Genomic DNA, 20204 nt, shown 5'->3' with positions numbered 1-20204 from the left:
GTTTTAGACAAGAAAAAGACAGATTTTTATGAAACTTTTGCACCATTAGCTAGATTAGAAGCAATTAGAATTTTTCTTGTTTTTACTGCTTACAAAAATTTCAAAGTGTTTCCGATGAATGTAAATAATGTCTTTCTATATGGCCTACTTCAAGAAGAGGTGTGTGTGGAACAACCTCCCGGTTTTTTAAATCATACTCAGCCTAATTATGTTTATATTAAATAAGTAATTATATGGATTAGAACAAACACCACGTGTTTAGGATGACACTTTATTTCTTCTTGATCATAATTTCACAATTGGTTCAGTTGATAAGACTTTATTTATATTTGTTGCAGGTGATCATACACTATTAGTTTAAATATATATTGATGACATTATTTTTGGATCTACTAATTCGAAACTATGCGGGAAGTTTGCTAAAGTGATGGAGGAAAAATTTGAGACGAGCATGATGAATGAACTGTCTTTCTTTCTCAATTTTTGCAATTCAAGCAGTTAGACGCTGGAACTTTTGTCAATAAAAAATAATATACCAAAGAATTACTGAAGAAATATGGAATGGAATCATGTTCACCTGCAACAATCCCCATGAGCTCATCAGTTAAGTTTCATAAATAAAAAGATGGAATATCAGTCAAGATAACATTGTATCTAGTTTAATAGGTTCTTTTCTATACCTAACTGTCAGTCGACTTGATATCATATTTGCAGTTTATATGTGTGCTCGTTTTCAGTCTGATACAAAGTAGTCTCATTATTTAGCTGCCAAAAAAATTATCAATTATCTTAAAAGAACACACAATATTGGATTATAATATGCTAAGGACTTATCGTTAAATCTAGTTCGATATTTTGATGCTGGCTATACATGTTGTAAGCTTGACAGAAATAGTACCAGTGTATTATGTCAGTTTCTTGGAGACCGACTGATTTTCAGGTTCAACAAGAAGCAAACATTAATTGCCACCTCAACTGTAGAAGCTGAATACGTAGCTGCTGTGAGCTACTATTCCCAACTACTGCAGATTCAACAACAATTCAAAGATTATGACATTGATTCTAAGGAGTCATTGATTTTCTGCGACAACACAAGTGAAATTGCTCTCACATACAATCCAGTTTTGCACTCTCAGACCAAGCATATTGATATTCATCATCATTTAATCCGAGATCATGTGTTGAAAAAGAACATCCAGTTGGAGTATATCTCAGCTGAACAACAACTAGCTGACATCTTCACTAAACCGCTTGCGGAGAATAATTTTTACTTCTTTATAAATATTTTAAGACTCATTGATTTATCTTAAAATGCATGTGTTTGGGGGGAATATTGAATAATGAAGCTCTACTGATAAGACAATTGTCAGTTAGTCTTTGAGTTTTACTAACTGACAATTAGCCTCATAACGTAACTGATAGATAATACTTTCAGTCTAACCGACCTTATCTTTTAGTATTGATTTTAATGATTTATTTAATTCTTATTATTAACCGTTAAGGGCGAGTTGACCATTTCATTTATTGTTTTTCTTAAAAAAAACTTTTAAATTCATACATTGCACCTACCTTTTTATTTTAAAATTTTAACGGATAGTGTGACACGTGTCATGTCTATTTACCGGTTAAAAATTCTCATATTTTAAATATTCAAATTTTTAAGGTTTTCAGTTTGATTTTTGATTTTCTCTCCGATTATACTTTCTTTCTAAGTACAAATTTTTTCTTCCCTTTCATTCAGAAACTTTCTAATCTTTATTTCAAAACTCTATCTCAAAAATGAGAACACCCGCGTCTCCTTCTTACATCATGAATTCCCTCGTAATTTACTTTGAGTCAATCTACTCTATGGAAGATTCTTCAAGGCGATCGAGTTATCTGGACTTAGGATCTTTCTAAGTTCGTCAATGGAGATTTACGTTTCTGAACTGAAGAATTTCTATGCTAAGGGAAAATCCACTAATGATAGTTCGTCAATGGAGATTTATTTTTCTGAATTGAAGAATTTCTATGCCAAAGGAAAATTCACTAATGATAGAAAGATTTTGTTGGAACATTTTATGTTCGCATTCTTGATTTTAATGTTAACAAAACTTGTTGTTGTGTTTCTAACATATTTACTCAAGGGTGAAATTATTAAAATAAGAAGCAAGCTGAAACTGAATTCTGCACAAATTGAATTTCTAGCAAGCTTCTGTATTTTGATGATATCTCTCAATTGGATGATTCAAATGACAATCCGCCAACATGAATGTTTAGAAACCTCAATTTCAAACAAGTCGTATTTGACGTCAGTTGGGATAAATCAGATGTTATCAAGGTCTAACTGATCTCTGAATTACCAAACTAATTGAACGAAAACAGCAATCATTTGGGTATGAGCAGTTGCGGTATTTTGGTCATATCTCTCAGCTCAGTTATTAGAATGAAGCGATTCAGTATGAGTTGGAAAGATAAGACGATGATCTACAAATCATCTTCAGAAGTCAAAGTCTGAATCAAAGCTTAAGATACTGATAAATGAAGATGAAGCTACTGGTTCTGCACAAATTGAAATCAGCTAGGATGATTTCAGCGCATCAGCTGAACTTAACTGAACCAGCTGCTGACCAAATGAACTGAACCAGCTGCTGACCAGTTTAATATGAACCAGCTGAACTGAACCAAACCAGCTGAAACTGAACCGAACCAGTTGAACTGAACCAGACCAACTGAACCAGCTGAACTGAACCGAACCAGTAGCTGACCAACTGAACTGAACTGAACCAGCTGCTGATCAGTTGAACTGAACGACCAGTTGAGTTGACCAGTCGGGAAAATATCCAGCAAGGCGAATTAGACCGTTGAAATTTCAGAAATAGTACAGAAATTTTCCAAACGGTCATATTCTTTTATCTAACGTATATATCATTGTTGGGGCCTATAAATACAACATCTATAAAATCAAACAAGAGCTTTTGAAGAGGATTCAAATCATGTGCAGTTAACATGAAGAAATCAGCTAGTTGAGAGCACAAGCCCTTGTGTGAGGATACATTTGAGATGTACATTGTAAAGGATAAATTACTCACACACAATCACTCACATATATACAAGAGAGTTGAATTTCAAATATTAGTTGAGTGAGTCTTTACACAAATACGTAAAACATTGTGTTTGTAGTCTTTGCATATGAGACATTAAACAATATGCTGATTGTGAGGTGCTGCCTACAATCTTGAGTGCTAGGAGTTCTAGTTGGGTGCTGCCCTTCCGGAGTGGATTTGTACAAAGATTTGTATAAATCAAAGTTTTCTAGTGAATCCTTCCCAAAGGGAAGAAGTGGTGACGTAGGAGCATTTGAACTCTCCGAACATCCATAAACAAATTCGTGTCTATTTTTTTATTCATTCAACTTGCATATATTTTAAATGCTTTACAAAATATTTAATCGGTTTCTAATAAGGAATATTTCGAGTACTTTCCGCTTGATTTTTAAACCAAACTCGATTTAATTCATCGATGTTCAATATTTCAAGAACCGAGCTATTGTAGCTCAATGATTTACCCCCTAATCGATCCTGTCAGATTTTGATGCTTCTGGGAGAGGATAATCTGTTGCTTAACCAAGTCTTCTTCTCCACTCTGTTCCAATCGCCTTCTGAAAAGTTTAGAGGATTTTTCGAAGTTCCTCAGCAGGCCATTGACGATATGAAGTCTAAGTTTTCTGTTACCAGTGACTCTATCAAGACTTCTGAAAGAATAAATAAATGAAACATGAATATCAATTGTTGGGGGATGTGATGGCCAAACCAATTTTTTCCAAGGTAGGATCCTTTGATTCTTTCACTAATGAAAATTTTCTGGTGATGACAACAATTGCTACTGAAATCAAGGCCAATTGGTCCGTCATTTTATTCCAGAATCTCGAAGCTATGATTTAGTCCGAGAAACAATCTGTTGGATTTTCTATCCAACTCAGCAAATTATTTGAAGATGCAGGAGAATTACTTAGTATTTTAGAAACCCTGCACAAATTCAAACTCTCACTTCCTCAAACATTCTTTCTCTCAGGCCTAAGGGACATGCTTTGAACATTTCTACTGTTGGTATGATGGTTGTTAAAAAGGAAATATGAAAGAGTTGGCTGCTACCAAGAAGACCTTCAAAAAGAAGGTCAGTAATGCTGCCATTACAAAGCCCAATAGGAAACTGATCCTACAATCCAGAAATCAAGGTAACTGATGACAAGGCCACTGAAGAGTCTGTCAAAAACATCAAACTGATAGTTGTTGTATCCCAATCAAGGAAAATCAGTGTGCCAACAACCCTTTGTTATTCTTGTCCACCAAAAGGAGACATCATAGAGATCCCATATAGTTCACAAAGTCATGACTAGATTCTAAAATCTCAACCAAATCAGTTTCAGGAAAGGCTTAGAGAAAATAACATAAGTTATGGAAATCAACCAGTGTCAGTAGTTCAGACACAAATTGACCTTCTATGGATGAAGTGAATGAATTTGCAGAAGAGAAGGTTGAATTCTTTGATGAATGGGTTGTGTTTAGGACAAGTACTTTTTGCGAAGAACCTAAAGAAAAAGGCTGTGTTGGATATGTTAACAGCACTAGATAAAACTATGCTAAACCAAGTAAAAACAGTGATCATTGCTGAAGCACTTCAACACAGAGAATACTTGCTTGATCTTCTGCGCATTCAAAATTTGTCTGCAGTTTGTGTAGAACAAAGAACAAACTATGATCCATCTTGTCCAACAGATTTTGATGATATCGAAGTGATAAATCAACTAGATACGGATCACGTGTCATTGCAATTGAAAGTAAATTTTTGGGAGAATGACAATCGACTATTTGAGCCCACTGATTCTCATGAAAAAACAAGAAGGAAGTTGGATCATCTTCTAAGTCAGCCTCTGAGAACTCAACTGAACCAACCGTTCAAGATATTGTTCAAAAAGCCTCACTGAAAGCAAGTACTGAGCCTTTTCTCAGTCAACCTGCAAAAAATATAATTTCTCAATATATCTCACTTCCAGTAGAAGTGTATTCTCCATCAGTTGAAGAGATTCGCTTGCAAACACTGAAGAAGTTGTGTAATCCATTGCACGACAACAACTTGAGAAATCATCTATGATTGATCAGCTTGATATTATTCAAATTCCAGAAGCAGAAACCATCCTATCTAAGGATGTACTTTATGAAAGGAGCTGATGTTGAGACAAGAGTCTGATGAAGCAGTTTTTGTCCAATCTATTGAAGAAGAAGTGGTTGAGATATCAAATGCTGATCAAGTTAATCTTGTAGTGTTGTCTAAGTTTGTGGAGGCCATACCAGAAGCTGTTGAGGATATATCAGTAATCCCATAGAGAGAAACTAATATTTTTGCATAATTAATTGAGGCAATCAGTCAGGTCTGAAGTCCAAATCGAGAATTTTTCAGTCAGATTGACTGCGAGATATTGATGATAGAGCAGGCTGGTCCTTCAAACAGTCAGGTTTCTGATATGAATCTTGCCATTTCCAAAGAACTTCTTAGGATCGAGCCTTCCTGGCCAGATTTAGATCTTTGAGATGGAAATACCTTGGAAAAAATTCACTCCAATTAAACACACATCTCCTCAACCGTTAGCAATATGAAAGAAGCAACTTGAATACTGAGGAAGCTCTAAACTTTTTTAAGGATAAAATGCTCAAGGAAGTATCTAACTTGTCCAGAAGCATGACTTATATCTTCAGTCGCTTGGATTAGATTAAGAAGAATCAGGCAGCTGCTCTTACCCATCTTGATAGATAAATTCAGAAAAACAACTTTCAGATTTGCACCAAGATTGATGAAGTCCAAACTAATTTCAATGAAAAGATTGATGGAGTAAACAATCAATTATCTACTGTTCTTGCCTACTTGAAAGCACTTTCTGGTGTTGAAAAAAAGAGGAAAGAAAGGACAACTACTGAATTCTCTAGTTTGGCTCACAAGAGAGAACAAGCTAAGCCAATTGATCATTCCAAGAAGCCAACTGACTCTAGTAACAATTATTCTAGATCTCATACTGATTATCACAGAAGATAAGGCCCAGAAAACAATTTATATTTGTTTGTTGAAGAAGTTTAAATTCTCTTCTATCAATGAATTCAATATTTCGAATTAAGTGCTTAATTATGTCAAACACCAAAAGAAGGAAATTGTTAGAATATTTATGTTTTGGTTGATTTAAAAAAGCTGTTGATAAGCATAGCAAAACTGAATTTAAGAAGAAAAATGAATATTCATAAGCAAATATTTTCCGTGCTAGTCAGATCCCCACTGTGCCTAGCCAAACTGGTAGTTTATTATTCGAAGGCAAAAAAGTCACTGATAGCCAAATTGATCAAACAATAATTGATTAGAATAATCATCGTCAATGGACCAGTTAGTCTAAAAAACAAACATTCTATGATCATCTGCTAACATTTCTGAAAGAGCATATGCTAGTGAATTATAAGATAAATTTTTCTGTACTAACCATCTTTGAATGTCCGAATCAATGCGCACTACCCGAAGTGTACAATCTGTCAGAAAGGACGATGTTATGACAACAAAGACATCTCAATTTGGAAACAGATATGAGATTCAAAAAGACGGCCATTACAAGTTTAACCTATAAAAATACCAGTAAGGCGAGCTTTAGAAATGCTCCGAGAAATCCTTTCCTCGCAATCAAAGCTTCCCGAGTCCAAAATATTTTTTGAAAGCCCAACTGATCGAAGAAAGCACACGCTGATAGTTTGTAATATGATCATTTAAATATCAATTTCTGCTTTGATTTCTTTGTGAAATACTTGTAATTAAGATTAAAAAGTTTTGCTGCTCATTAGGTTAAAGAGTGAGTACACAATAAGAGTTTCAGTTAGGGAGTGATAAATCATTATGAAGTATGTGGTTTCAAAGTATTATAATTATCGAAGTCTTCTAGTGTAATCCTTCCGCAAAGAAGAAGGGTGACGTATGAGTGTTGAATTCTCTGAACATCCAGAAACAAACTTATGGGATTTACATTTCAGTCGGCGTATTTTGACTTTCATATGATAGCCCAATTGATTTTTACCTTCAACCATTTTGTGTTCAAACCTTTTTAGTCAGTCTATTTCCGAGCATTAATAAATTGATAGCTTACTGATACTCAACTAACAAGAATTTCATTCTAATATTGCTAATCCAACCAACATGTTTTCATAATTTGTTGAGATTATTCATTCACCTTCTCTAAATCAATCTACGATCCTCACAGTGTATAACAAAAAGTTTGATTGTTTTTTAATATAAGATTTTATATTATATTACATTTTCAAATTTTTAAAAGAGCATCATCGTGTGTGTAAATTGATATTATTATTATTATTATCATTATTATATTAGAACTTTAGTCTCAATATTTTTTAACATATTTCCAAAATAATTTTAAATTTTTTATTCATCTAATTAATGAATTATTTTTGAATTTTTGAAAAATATTTATATATTCTTATAAATTTTGATATAAAAAATAATATATAATTCTTTAAAATATATATATTTTTAAATTTTTCTAATTAGTAATATTGATATTAATAGTTATCTGAAATTCCATAAATAAATATTTTTTACGGGTGAAATTCTAGGAAAGAATATAAAAGAGAGTTGACTAGTTTAAAGTGGTGGGATGGCTCGCAAAGAGTTCTTTGAATCCTACTTCCTCCCATTAGCTGTTCTCTCACCATCTCCACAAATCTTTCAGGGCGAAACGTGCATGTATCTGCAGGTCAATACGGCGAGATGACGTTGTATCTTCGTTAGTTGGCTGAGCTTTCTCAACCATAATATTCTCCTCTTTTACCGACAAAAAAGGTATCTTTCTCACAAAAACTGAGCATATATTAGATGAATATTTATTAGTATCATTTAGATTTTGGCTCGATCGATTGTCATGCTTGTACGCATTTTTTTCTGATTTATTTGCTTTTTTTTTTAAATCAGATTAAGCTGGTATTCTTGAATTTTACCATTTCTTGTTGGCCCATTTTGGGCTTCTTTGATCGATGGCCATTCTGGTATATTGCAGTGAAAAGGGTTCTTGCAACTCTGTGAGTTTGGTGAAGGTGGAGTCTTTCTGCGGCCATTGATCAAACAGGTGTAGAAGAAGTATATTTGAGAACTTTCTTAAGATGTTTGCTTCACAGCTTTGAGAATTCTCCAAACTATGCCGAATGATGTGAAATATGAAACCTGGTATTGCTTTCATCTGCTTTTGATTGCCATGAGAAGTTGTTAAGATTTTGACTCCAAGCAAGATTCTTATCTGTTTGAGTGTAGTGACAGGGCGTTTGATCCGGATGAACGAAGCTCGAGTGTGAAGGGAAGCCGAAATTCGAGGTTTTATGATTCTGAAAGTTTTGGGAGCAAGGCTGAATCTGTTTCCTTTGGAAACAGAGAGATGTACCAGAAACGAGAGTTTGTGGAAAATTGCGGGAATGAGCACTGGAGTGCTAAATCTATGAATGGCTTTTCAAAAGATCATGAAGGTGGAACTAAAGATTTTCCAAGAAAGGAGGATCGGCATGGGCTGTTGTATCATCTAAGCGGTGAAAATGGAGATTCGGATTCCCTATCCTCCGAAACAAAAGAGGAAGACAAGTCCTGGAGAAGTAGGGAGTTCGAATGCTCGCTGATGGTTGAAAAATCGGAACACCGAAACGAGGATGACGTCCAAGATTCTGGGCATATATTAATCTCAGCTTCAAGTTTCCTGGATCCATATCCGGATTCAGATCCTGATAAAATAAAGCTGGACTTTGATTTGCCTGAGTTAGAAGTTTGCTATAAAGAGACTAATTATCACATTGTGAAGGACGCTTGTGCTGATGAAATCATGCCTGAGGAGGACAATATTTTGATTGAAAATGGTAACTGTGGGCACTGTGAGGATCTAGAGGTGCGTGTGGGTGAGGAACCCGTTATTTCGGATGGATCAACCGATTGCTTTCTGGAAAACACGAAAAGGGTCACTGCAGATGAATCTGGGAGCAAAGAAGAAACAAAAGACGTATTACTTGAAGAAGGCAAGCCTAAATCACATGCAGACAGTTCTTTGGAAAAGGATACTGATAAGGATCATGATGCAGACGACTCGATACAGACAGATAAGAATGTGAACGGTGCTTTAGGGGAGGAAACTTTCATCGTCAGCTCCCTTCCAATTCAAGAATTTGGTACTCGGAGTTTCCTCAGATCTTTCCTCAACTCCCTGGACATTGAGGAGAACACCATTGTTCAACCTCGTAATGATAAGCAGGTTTCGTTCGGAGAATCGTTGTCTGAAAGTTTTGCTGTTTCATCAGCAGAACAGAAGGAAGAAATCCAATCTAGAAGCATGTTATACAGGAGTAGGGTGGAACGCAGAAGCATCACGTTTAATTTCAATTCTCCCCTACCGCTGATACCTGGCGACATGATCGAGTCGCAGGATTTGCATGAGCATGAAAATCCGTGGGGAACTAGTAAATACAGTACCGGAAACATCCCTGACCGATCGCTAGATGCATATTACAGTAAATCTTCTTCCACTAGCCCCGTGCATTACATTATCAACGAGGATACGAGTTATGAAAAATGTCAGGAAACATCCACTGACAAACAAGATACAAGATCTTTTGATCTTTCTACCGATGACCATGTTCAGATATTCAGCAGCAAGATTCCAAGTCCACCAAATAACAATGGGCAAGAAATCGAGCTACACTTTTCAAAGCACGAGCGTGGGAACTCTGATAATGTATCAGTTGTTAGCCAAATACAGTATGATGAAGCAGATTCGAGCCATTCCGCAGCCAGTTTTATTATGTTCTCAGGGCCGATAGCGTATTCTGGGAGTTTATCTCTTCGATCTGATGGAAGTGCAACCAGCACCAGATCTTTTGCTTTCCCTGTGTAAATCTTTAGTCCCTTTCCACTATGTTTTCTTACCCTCTCGTTGGACTGTTCATTGATTTCTAACTTAACTAACCTGAAACTTTTCCATTTCATTTGTAGATTACAATCTGAAGGGAATCGGAGTCCAGTGAGGATGGAAAACACAGATTTGAGACATTATCAGAAACACAAATATTGGAGATCAGGCCTTCTTTGCTGCAGATTCTAACCAAGTCTTTCGGTTTAATTTATATTGTGATTTAGGAATCGAGTACTGCAATATATTGCAGCGTTTTTTTTTTTACCGAACTAGTGCCATTGCAAGTGCCAAGCATACCTACAGTTTTGCTATCAATTACTACATACTTATACTCTTATATCATCCTACATTGTTTCTGCAATTTAGTATTATTTCAAGTTCCTTTTCTTAGAAGCTCACTGAATGTATAATGCTCTGCATCAGTTCGAGAATGTATTGTGCAGATCTATTAAACATTACATCTAAGTTCGAAATCGTTTAAATGGAACACCGAGTGGAACGAGATAGATGTGTTGATAGATTTTGTGAAGTCCTTTAAAAAAAATGTAAAGCAATGGCAACCTTCTTGAAGACATTGCAAATTGCAAAAAATTTATTGTATTTTATATATGATATTTCATTTCTTGATTAAATTATCTCCAATTTTCAGGCTCATTTTTTTCTTCAAGCAAGAATTATGTCCTCTCCAAAAAAACAGGCTAAAAATTCCCTTGAATTCGTGGACCCGAAACTGATACTAAACTCTTTAAGTGAAGTCGATACGACGTCATTGGACTACGATAATATTATGATCAAAACCTTAGTATTTCTTGCAGCACCTGAGAGTACCCTTTAGTAAAGAGTTTAAGGTAAAATTAATTCAACTTTTGTCAGTACTAAAACCAACTAAGCATTTCGAGATGCACACTTGACATATGAAAGAGTTGTATTTGTCAAAAAACCAAAACCAGAGCTGTGGTCCAACCACGGTTAGGTAACCAACGATCCATACAAGTTGTGTGAAGGTTCCCAAAAAGGGAAGTATAAAACTATTATTTTCAAAGTGTACTTATTTTGAAATTCTCCATTTTGTGTTTTGTGTATGTTTTCTTGCTCAAGTGAATTGTTTTTTTGTTTTGTGTATGTTTTCTTGCGCAAGTAAATAGTGGGATTTCTTCCTTTTGCTAAACTGCGAAAACCGCAAAGAAAACAATTCATTCCTATGGAACTGCCAACCTTCTTTGCTGCGTTTTGTGTGGCTCTCCTAGCAGTTATGGTTGTACCTTGCGCTTCAGATGAAGTACACAAGCGACTAGCTCTAGGACAAGGTATAGTGAATACATCTTATAGTGTTGCGTATCTATGTTATTCACTCAGTCTTTGCTACTTATGCAGCTCATCATTTCAAGTTTGCTGCTATGCCTTTGTTTCCAAGGAAGCTCAAATTAAATGAAGAGCAGATTATGGGAGTATGACAATTTTTTCCTTAGATTTTCTCTCTGTTTTTCGACACGTACGGAGGAGCTTTATGTGACTACAACCTAAGAACCCAAGTAGTGAGTAACTATTTGGTGCTGGTTTTCTTGATTCTGAACAGGTGAAAGGGTTTGCTAATCAAGCTTTTATGCCACACAACAAGCTGAAGGAAGCTCCATCAGGCATGTTTCAATATTCTTGACTACCATTATCCCATTTCTTAACGTACTATTTTCAAAATGAACCCAAGAACTTGAATGAAAATTATCTTAGTATGCTTGAGAGATCAAATTTTGAATTTTCCAAAAAAAATAAAAAAATCATATATTAAATTTCTGAAAAATTTTATTCAAGAAGGCAACTTGCCTAATACTTGGTGCACTTCATGCCTTCATTTTCATTCACAAAATCAACTTGATCACATTCTGGTCTTGTGAAATTTGAGGCCTGTTATTATTTCTTGGGATAATAAGTAAATTCATATATTTTTAAATTTTTTTGAATTCATACTAGAATGCATATATCTATAAATATATAGATATTTATATGTATATATATTGCTTGACATGTCCAGGTACGATATTTGGTAAAAGAGAAGAAAGAGTGAAAGTGCCTAGATCAGAAAACTTGAGCACAATGGACTATAACTGGGTTAGAAGCAGACTCCCTATACACAACTAGCTAGCTTGCAACTTGCTCCCATTGCTCTATAAAACATTAGCTTTTTAAGCAAAACCCAAAATTTTGTTTGTTAAAAACTGAAAGACAGGAGGAAAAACTAGTGTTTCTAGATGTGTATTGAAGGAATATTTTGTATGTTCAGTAGGTAATTTTCGATTTTGTCGTCTTCATTGTGTTTTTGCTTTCTAATGTACCCAAAGTATTTGGAGGGCAAATGAATCGAGCAAACTCGTGAGTTTTGTCAATGCTCGAATTCATCGGATTCAATTGTAGCTCGAAGGTTTTTTATATTATTTTTAATATATGTTGAGCAACTATATATAAGTATCATGTTTAACATGAACAGTAATAATTGTGTGTATCAGATAAGTGTTGTCTCGAATGTTGTAACACACCGTATGAAAACATGCAACGAAATAATATAACACATAAATAATTAAAATAAAACAGTGATAATTATGCACAAGTGAACACACTTGTACGATGCATTTGGACAAAATAATCACTAGAAAAAAATCAAATTTACCAAAACAATACTGATGAAAAAAATGAAAAACTATCTTCTTTAACAAGTTAAGTAAGTAAATTATAACATAAAATCTCAATAACAAAAATAAACAAAACACAAGAATGCAAATTTGTGTGGCCGAAATTCGGAGCAAGAAAAAATTCTTCGATCAACATTTGTATGTGTGTTGTTTTCAAGTGTCCCCAACACTTCATGGCAATGCAGTGACGACGACATAGTGAAAAAATAATACTTCTTTTTTGCGAGTTCTTCATAAAATTGTTTCGTGTATTGTTTGTCTCGCTTCTCTGGCACCTTCGAACCTCGCATCTCTTATGCATAATTTATTTTTCAATATATATAAACTTGTGTTGATCTTGATAGAATTCTTTAAATAGTTTCCTACAAGATAAAGAAAATAGTTTTTCATTAGGAAACAATTTTTTTAAATATCATGGATAGAATCTAAAGTTTATAAAACTCGATATTCTATAAAGAAAAAATCTTATGCAAAATCTTATCAAAAACGAAAAAAATATAGGAGATAAATTGTGTGTTGCGAAGAAAAACACATTTCTTTTCAATCTCCTCCTTTTTGCTTTTATGGACAAAATAAGTACAAACAAGTCTATTCAAAGTGATGTAACTCCAATAAGCTCCCCCTGAATTTGATTATATTAGCTCGGGTCTTGTTAGTAGTGTTGACAAGACGAGTGCAAAAACACTCATCAGTTTAGATTTAACAAGAGCATTAAGAAACGACTAACACCTTAAGCACACAATAATCAATAAAACTAAGCACAACTACAAAGATAAGAAGTAATAAATGATTAATGATCAGTTTCTTCTCTCTTCAGTATCTTCATCCTCCTCTACTTCAGTACCTCCATGAGTGCCAGAGGGTCCATCCTCTGAAGTTCGTGATGCACTGCTATCTCCTTTTTTTGTCCAGAATGGACACTCATGTCCAATAAAAGCCTGTAATGAACCACTTGGGCTTCATACTGAACGATCAATTCTTTGGCTTGAACGATTTTCTTAAGTGCAAAGTCAATCTGGGCTTGTAGAACGGTAGGGGAAAGCTGGATATAGTCAGAGGTTGAGTATATGTTTCCAAAACCAAAGAAGATCCAGCTTCCGATTGCCATTGAAGAGGGTGGGGGAAATCTTCAAATCTTCAGTCACCATGGACAGATGCTCATCGATGTCTCGGATGAATCCTTGTGATTCCAGGATCCCATATATAAGAGAAGATAAAGGTAGCTTGGTTAAATTTAGTCATCCATCAGTAAAATGTAGCACAATCTTAAAAATGATCTTCCCAAAGTTAAAAGTACTGCTAGTGCCAATGGAAAACATCACAAATGCTTGTGGCATGGTGACCATAGTCGAATTGGTTGATGGTGTCCAATTGCGCATGACTGTTTTGTGAAGCACATAGTAGAATGAAGATAGGTTGGCAGCAGAGATAAGACTTTTATGACCAGGGAATTGGGTCATCAACTGTACAGCGAGTACAACAGTATCCTCATTAATGTCAAGTTGAACCCCTTCCTCATCCTCGACGGGGGTGTTGTATAAAGAATTGATGATGTCGGGGTTGAACTGAAAGGCACGATCTTGGACAAAAACTCTGTCAAACTTGGCAGATCTCTCATCAATCATGCTAGATGTGAGGTTGACTAAGAACTCTTAGACGGGCTTGCGGCAGTATGGAGCAACTGCAGAAACAATAGACAGTAGTCCTTTGGTTTTGAAGAATTCAATAAAATTATATCTCCCGTAGACATCCGGATCAATATTCTTCTTATCAACAAGCCCTCTATTACGGACTTCCCTAGGTAGAACTTGTGAGAGAATGCAAAGTGATGGGTATTAGTCTAAAAAATGGTTTATTTTTGTAAGTTAGGCATAATTAATTGTGTAGAGATTGGATTGGGCCATAAATTAAGGATTAGGCCAAATAGAGAGCCCAAGATAATCTAAGCTCATGGTTCAACTAGAAAGCCTATAAATAGGATCCATCCCACCATTTTAAGGGGGGATTCACATTATTTCATTATATGCTCCATAAGTATCTAGCTTTTGAGAGTACATATTTTGGGGTGTTTGCTAATTTGAGAGTGGAGGATTTTTTTTGTTGGGTATCCCTCGATACCTCTAACCTCAATTCGTGACATAGGTGGCGACCCCGAGATTTATTGGTGTGGACGCGAAAGTAGCGGATATTCTCTCATACTAACGTGTTCACCCGGGCACATTTATCACCTGAATTTCGTGTAGCATCAGTTTGGCGCCGTCTGTGGGAAAACCTGCCACCTGATCACTGAGAATGCAAACACGGTCGCGTACGACTCATGACGCTCCAGAGGAGCATGGGCGCCCTCCTCCAGCTCGCCCGCAGCAGGAGGAGTTCCTGATCACGTCCGAGGTTCTGAAGGTGATGATGGAGGAAGCAGCGTCTAGGGCTGCAGCCGGCCGTGGCGCGATACCTCGCAACTCGGCAGCAGTACAACGAGAACAGAGGAGCGCACGGTGAAGGAGCCCATTCGCATCGTTCAGAGAGAATCTTACCAGAGAGAGAGGTAGTCGGGACCAACGACGTGCCGCCGACAAACCTAAAGAAAGGGATTGCACTCCAAGATGACGAGGCTCATAGCCAGGCACCTCCTTCTTATCAGAAACTCCACGCCAAGAGAGAAGAAGAGGTTGCAATTGCAATTTCACCTGCACGACGTAGCCCTTTCACCGCAGCTGTACTAGCAGAAATGCTGCCGGTTGGATTAAAGATAGCAAACCTACCTGAGTATAAAGGAGAAGGGGATCCACAAGATCACCTCGACAAATTTTATGCTAAGGCAGACCTTTATGACATCAGCGATGCTTCTTACTGTAAAATCTTTCGAACTACCCTATCAGGACAAGCCCTTACTTGGTTCAACAAGCTACCCCCGGGGACAGTAGGCAGCCTGGATGAACTCACCAGACGTTTTCTTCAACAATTCTCCATTAATAGGAAATATCCCAAGACAGCATCTTATTTGTTCACCATAGTCCAAAGAGAGGGAGAGAGCCTGAGAGAGTTCGTACAGCGATTCACTCAGGTCGTTCATGAGGTCCCGCACGTCAATCACGATTTACTGGCAGGAATCATGCAACAAAACCTTCGTCACCGGAGATTCAAAGAGTCAATAGCGGGAAAACCCCCTAACACTTTAGAAGAATTACTTGAAAGAGCAGAAAAGTATATTCGCATCGAAGAAGCAGTAGAACCTCGTTATCTTGGGAAAAGAAAGAGAGAGGATGAGAAATTTGGAGACAAGAAAGAAGAAAGGCGGGTAACTCAGAGCCCTCATCTCCAACACATCCCGCTGAACTCACGCTTGACGGACATATTAGTAGTAGCCGAGAAGCAAGGTCTTTTGCAGCCCCCACGCCCTATGAAAGAGAACTCGAAAAGACAGCAATCTGACAAGTATTGTCGTTTTCACAAGGACAAAGGCCATACCACAGAAGACTGTTTTGTCCTGCGAGCAGAAATAGAGAAACTCATCAAGCGAGGATACTTGGGTAGTTTCGTGGATAAGTCACGAAATCAGCAGGACAATAAGCGCCCAGAGTTCCAGCGCAAGCCCAGCCATCTGAGAGGGAACAAGGACCAAGGGAAACGATCCGAAAGGATAGAGGAGAACCTGCCTACTGAAGGAGTCATCGCAGTAATTTTTGGAGGCCCGCCATGTGGGGATTCAAACAGGGCGAGAAAAACCTTGGTTCGCGCAGCGGTGCAAGAACTTCCATCTGCGGTCAATACCATATCGCACACCATGCTCGAGATAGTCCAGTCAAAGAAAGATATGGCGTTCGGTGACAGTGACCTAGAGTTCCCTCGTGGGGAACACAATGACGCCTTAGTCATCTCCGCCACCATTTCCAATTTCTGGGTGAGAAAGATACTAGTAGATTCAGGAAGTTCTGCGGACATCATTTTCTATAGCGCTTTTGTAAAACTTGGAATTGACAATGCCCTACTAGCCCCGGTAAATACCCCTCTAGTTGGATTTGCGGGGGAGGTAGTTGAGGCATTAGGAAAGGTTACGCTTCCCCTTTCCTTGGGGTCTTACCCACTAAGAACCACAAAGATGGTGAGGTTTCTCGTAGTTAAGTCTCCGTCAGCATACAACATTATTTTGGGACGGCCTAGCTTAAATTTGTTTCAGGCAATAGGCTCTACGTATCACATGAAACTTAAGTTCCCCACACCCGAAGGAGTAGGGGAGGCAACCGGTGATAGCCGATTGGCGAGAGAATGTCATGCCATCACCTTGCAGGGGACAACAAGTCACCAAAAGAGGCAGGCTGCCTCAAAGGACTCATCACCCAGAAGTAAGAAGAATTTGGAGCATCATCCGGAAAACAGCGAGGTTCATGTTGTTGAGAGCGAATCGGGAAGAGACGAGAGACTTAAAGCCGCAAAAATACTGAAAAGTATAGAAATAATACCAGGAAATTCCGAGAGCAAGGTCAAGGTTGGAACGGGCCTGCCAACTAATTTAGAAGAAGCCCTGACAACTTTTCTAAGAAATAACGCAGATGTGTTTGCCTGGAAAGATGAAGCACTGCCCGGAATACCCCAGGAGTATGCACTCCACAAACTCAAAGCAGATCCAAAGATAAAACCAATTAAACAAAAAAAAAGAACGTTCGGTCTCGAGAAGAGCAAACATATCAGTGAAGAAGTAGAGAAGCTGTTAACAGCTAAGTACATCCGCCCTGTCATGTACCCAGAGTGGTTGTCAAATGTCGTGCTCGTTCCGAAGCCAGGAAACAAGTGGCGTTTGTGCATAGAATTCATTGATCTGAATAAAGCATGCCCTAAGGATTCTTTCCCGTTGCCAAGGATTGATTCATTGGTCGACTCCACTGCCGGGTGCGACATGCTCAGCTTCTTGGATGCATATCAAGGCTACAATCAGATTCGGCTAGCACCCGAGGATCAGGAAAAAACAAGCTTTGTAACTGATCGAGGGATTTACTTCTTCGAGGTGATGCCATTCGGATTAAAGAACGCAGGGGCAACTTACCAACGGTTGGTAAACAAGATGTTTGAAAAAACAATCGGGCGCAACATGGAAGTATATATAGACGACATGCTTGTCAAGAGCATACGGGCCTCAACCCACACCGAAGATCTCAGAGAATGCTTTGGCATTCTAAGAAAGTATAAAATGAGGTTGAACCCCGAAAAGTGCACATTCGGGGTCGGAGGAGGGAAATTCCTAGGTTATATGGTCTCAGTTAGAGGGATAGAAGCTAATCCCGAGAAGATCAATGCAATTTTAAACATGTCTCCTCCGAAGACGTTGAAAGGAATACAAGAGTTAACAGGACGGATCGCCGCTCTTAATCGATTCATCTCTCGGTCGGCTGATAAAGGCCTGCCATTCTTCAAAGTGCTCAGACAAGAAAGTAGATTCGAATGGACGGACGAGTGTCAGCAAGCCTTCGACAGCTTGAAAAAGTACTTAACCACATCACCCTTACTTGTAAAACCGTGTGAAGGAGATACGTTGTTCCTTTATCTAGCAGTCTCGTCCGAAGCAGTCAGCGCAGTGCTAACCTTAGAGGAAGGACGCGAGCATAAGCCAGTTTATTACGTGAGCAAAACATTGCAGGGAGCAGAACTTCGATACACCAATATCGAGAAATTGGCCCTGGCACTAGTCATTGCAGGAAGGAAACTACGTCCTTACCTCCAATCTCATCAAGTAGTAGTGTTGACCAACCATCCCTTGAAGAAGGTACTCTCCAGCCCTGAGGCATCTCGTAGGATGGTCAAATGGGCGGTGGAGTTGAGCGAGTACGGATTGGAGTACCAACCGCGCCCGGCGGTCAAGGCCCAGGTTCTGGCAGATTTCATAGTAGAAATGGAGATAATAGAGGCAGAATGTTCCAGCCCCACTTGGACACTGTTTGTTGATGGATCTCCCACTGCATCAGGAAGTGGAGCCGGAATATTGTTAGAAAATCCTCATGGAGACAAGTTTCAGTATTCCATAAGGCTTCAATTTTCGGCATCAAATAACGAAGCAGAGTACGAGGCTATTATAGTAGGATTAAAGCTAGCCTTAGCTGCAGGATCAAAGAGGTTGATAGCGCACAGTGACTCCAGCTTGTGGTTAACCAACTTCAAGGGACTTATGTGGCTAAGGAGGAGGAAAATGGCCAGGTATGTGCTCCGGGTTAATGAGCTGCTCTCGCGTCTAGAGAACTATGAGATAAAGCAGATACCCAGGGCCCAGAATGAAGTAGCAGATAGGTTAGCCAAGATGGCAAGTTCTATGACAAATATTGACAGTAGAAGGGTCACTTTTCTAGCCGTTACTAAGGAAGAGGCGGAGGGACCAACTCTTGACATTCTGTGCACTGGAGAGGGTGAACCGAGCTGGAAAGATGAAATCATCAGTTTCCTTGTACAAGGAAGCGTACCACAAGATCCTTCTACAGCCCGAAAGCTTCGGATAAGAGCCGCTCGATTTACAATAGTAGATAATGAGTTGTACAAAAGGGGCTACTCCTTACCATACTTGAAGTGTCTTGCTCCCAGTAATGCTAACTACGTACTTCGAGAGATTCACGAAGGAATTTGTGGGAATCATTTAGGAGGAAGGGCATTGGCCCATAAAGCTCTGCGACAAGGGTACTTTTGGCCCACAATGAGGCGTGACGCAGAAAAGTTGGTAAGACACTGTCGTGCATGCCAAGAACACGCGAATATCAATCATCGGCCAGCTACGCTCTTGCAACCCTTAGAAAGCCCTTTGCCTTTTGCACAATGGGGAATGGATATCGTGGGACCATTTCCCATAGCTACTGGGCAGAGAAAGTTCTTCTTGTGGCCGTCGATTACTTCACAAAGTGGGTAGAAGCTGAACCTTTAGCTAAGATAGCCGAAAGAGACGTAATAAACTTTGTGTGGAAGAATATAATCTGTAGGTTTGGAATACCACAAGCCTTCGTCTCAGATAACGGAGCACAATTCTCAGGTTCCAAATTAAGAAAGTGGGTGTGAGGGGTTTTCCATCAAACAATTCTTCACTTCCGTAGGAAAACCCCCAAGCGACATGGACAAACGGAAGTTACAAATCGTACTATCTTGCAGCACCTCAAACCCGATTAGGAGCGGCCAAAGGCAAATGGGTGGATGAACTGCCGAGTGCACCTCTGGGCTTATAGGACTACGTCACGCACCTCTACCGGGAGAATCACCCTTCAACTTGGTTTATGGGGGCAGAAGCAGTGGCTCCCGCAGAAATAGGAGAACCTTCCATGAGAGTCCAGAATTATACTCTAGCGGATAATGAAAGAGCGATGAGGTTATCTTTGGATCTCATAGAAGAGCTTAGGGAAGAGGCATCACTCCGTGCAGAAAGGTTACAGAGCGCAAATGGCCAGAGCATACAATAACAAGGTTAAGCATAGGTCATTTCAAGTAGGGGACTTAGTCTTGAGGAGGGCAGAAATCTTGCGGCAGGTAGGTAAACTCGATCCAAAATGGGAAGGCCCGTACAAAGTAATCGAGATAATCAAAGGAGGAGC

The 20204-nt window shown here is 38.4% G+C and overlaps 3 protein-coding genes across 3 annotated transcripts; all 3 read left to right on the top strand.

Annotated features, from left to right (window-relative positions):
- Positions 1 to 8207: 8207 nt before the first annotated feature.
- On the top strand, positions 8208 to 10210 carry LOC142535138 (uncharacterized). Its single transcript, XM_075641682.1, has 3 exons — positions 8208 to 8244; positions 8329 to 9942; positions 10045 to 10210. Exons 1-3 carry the CDS (start codon positions 8216 to 8218, stop codon positions 10151 to 10153), a joined length of 1752 nt encoding a protein of 583 aa, XP_075497797.1. The 5' UTR covers positions 8208 to 8215; the 3' UTR covers positions 10154 to 10210.
- Positions 10211 to 11103: 893 nt separating this feature from the next.
- On the top strand, positions 11104 to 12339 carry LOC142535136 (uncharacterized). Its single transcript, XM_075641680.1, has 4 exons — positions 11104 to 11271; positions 11339 to 11412; positions 11541 to 11601; positions 11994 to 12339. Exons 1-4 carry the CDS (start codon positions 11166 to 11168, stop codon positions 12098 to 12100), a joined length of 348 nt encoding a protein of 115 aa, XP_075497795.1. The 5' UTR covers positions 11104 to 11165; the 3' UTR covers positions 12101 to 12339.
- A 2601-nt stretch (positions 12340 to 14940) lies between these two features.
- Positions 14941 to 20072, top strand: LOC142535139 (uncharacterized). The gene is made up of 3 exons (XM_075641684.1): positions 14941 to 15088; positions 15171 to 19345; positions 19842 to 20072. Exons 1-3 carry the CDS (start codon positions 14941 to 14943, stop codon positions 20070 to 20072), a joined length of 4554 nt encoding a protein of 1517 aa, XP_075497799.1.
- Positions 20073 to 20204: the final 132 nt, after the last annotated feature.

The sequence above is a fragment of the Primulina tabacum genome, unplaced genomic scaffold (assembly GCF_025594145.1).
Source record: "Primulina tabacum isolate GXHZ01 unplaced genomic scaffold, ASM2559414v2 Contig810, whole genome shotgun sequence".
NCBI classification, from domain to species: domain Eukaryota; kingdom Viridiplantae; phylum Streptophyta; class Magnoliopsida; order Lamiales; family Gesneriaceae; genus Primulina; species Primulina tabacum.
Note: the sequence above shows the minus strand (reverse complement) of the source record. Positions and strands in the feature narration are given on the sequence as shown.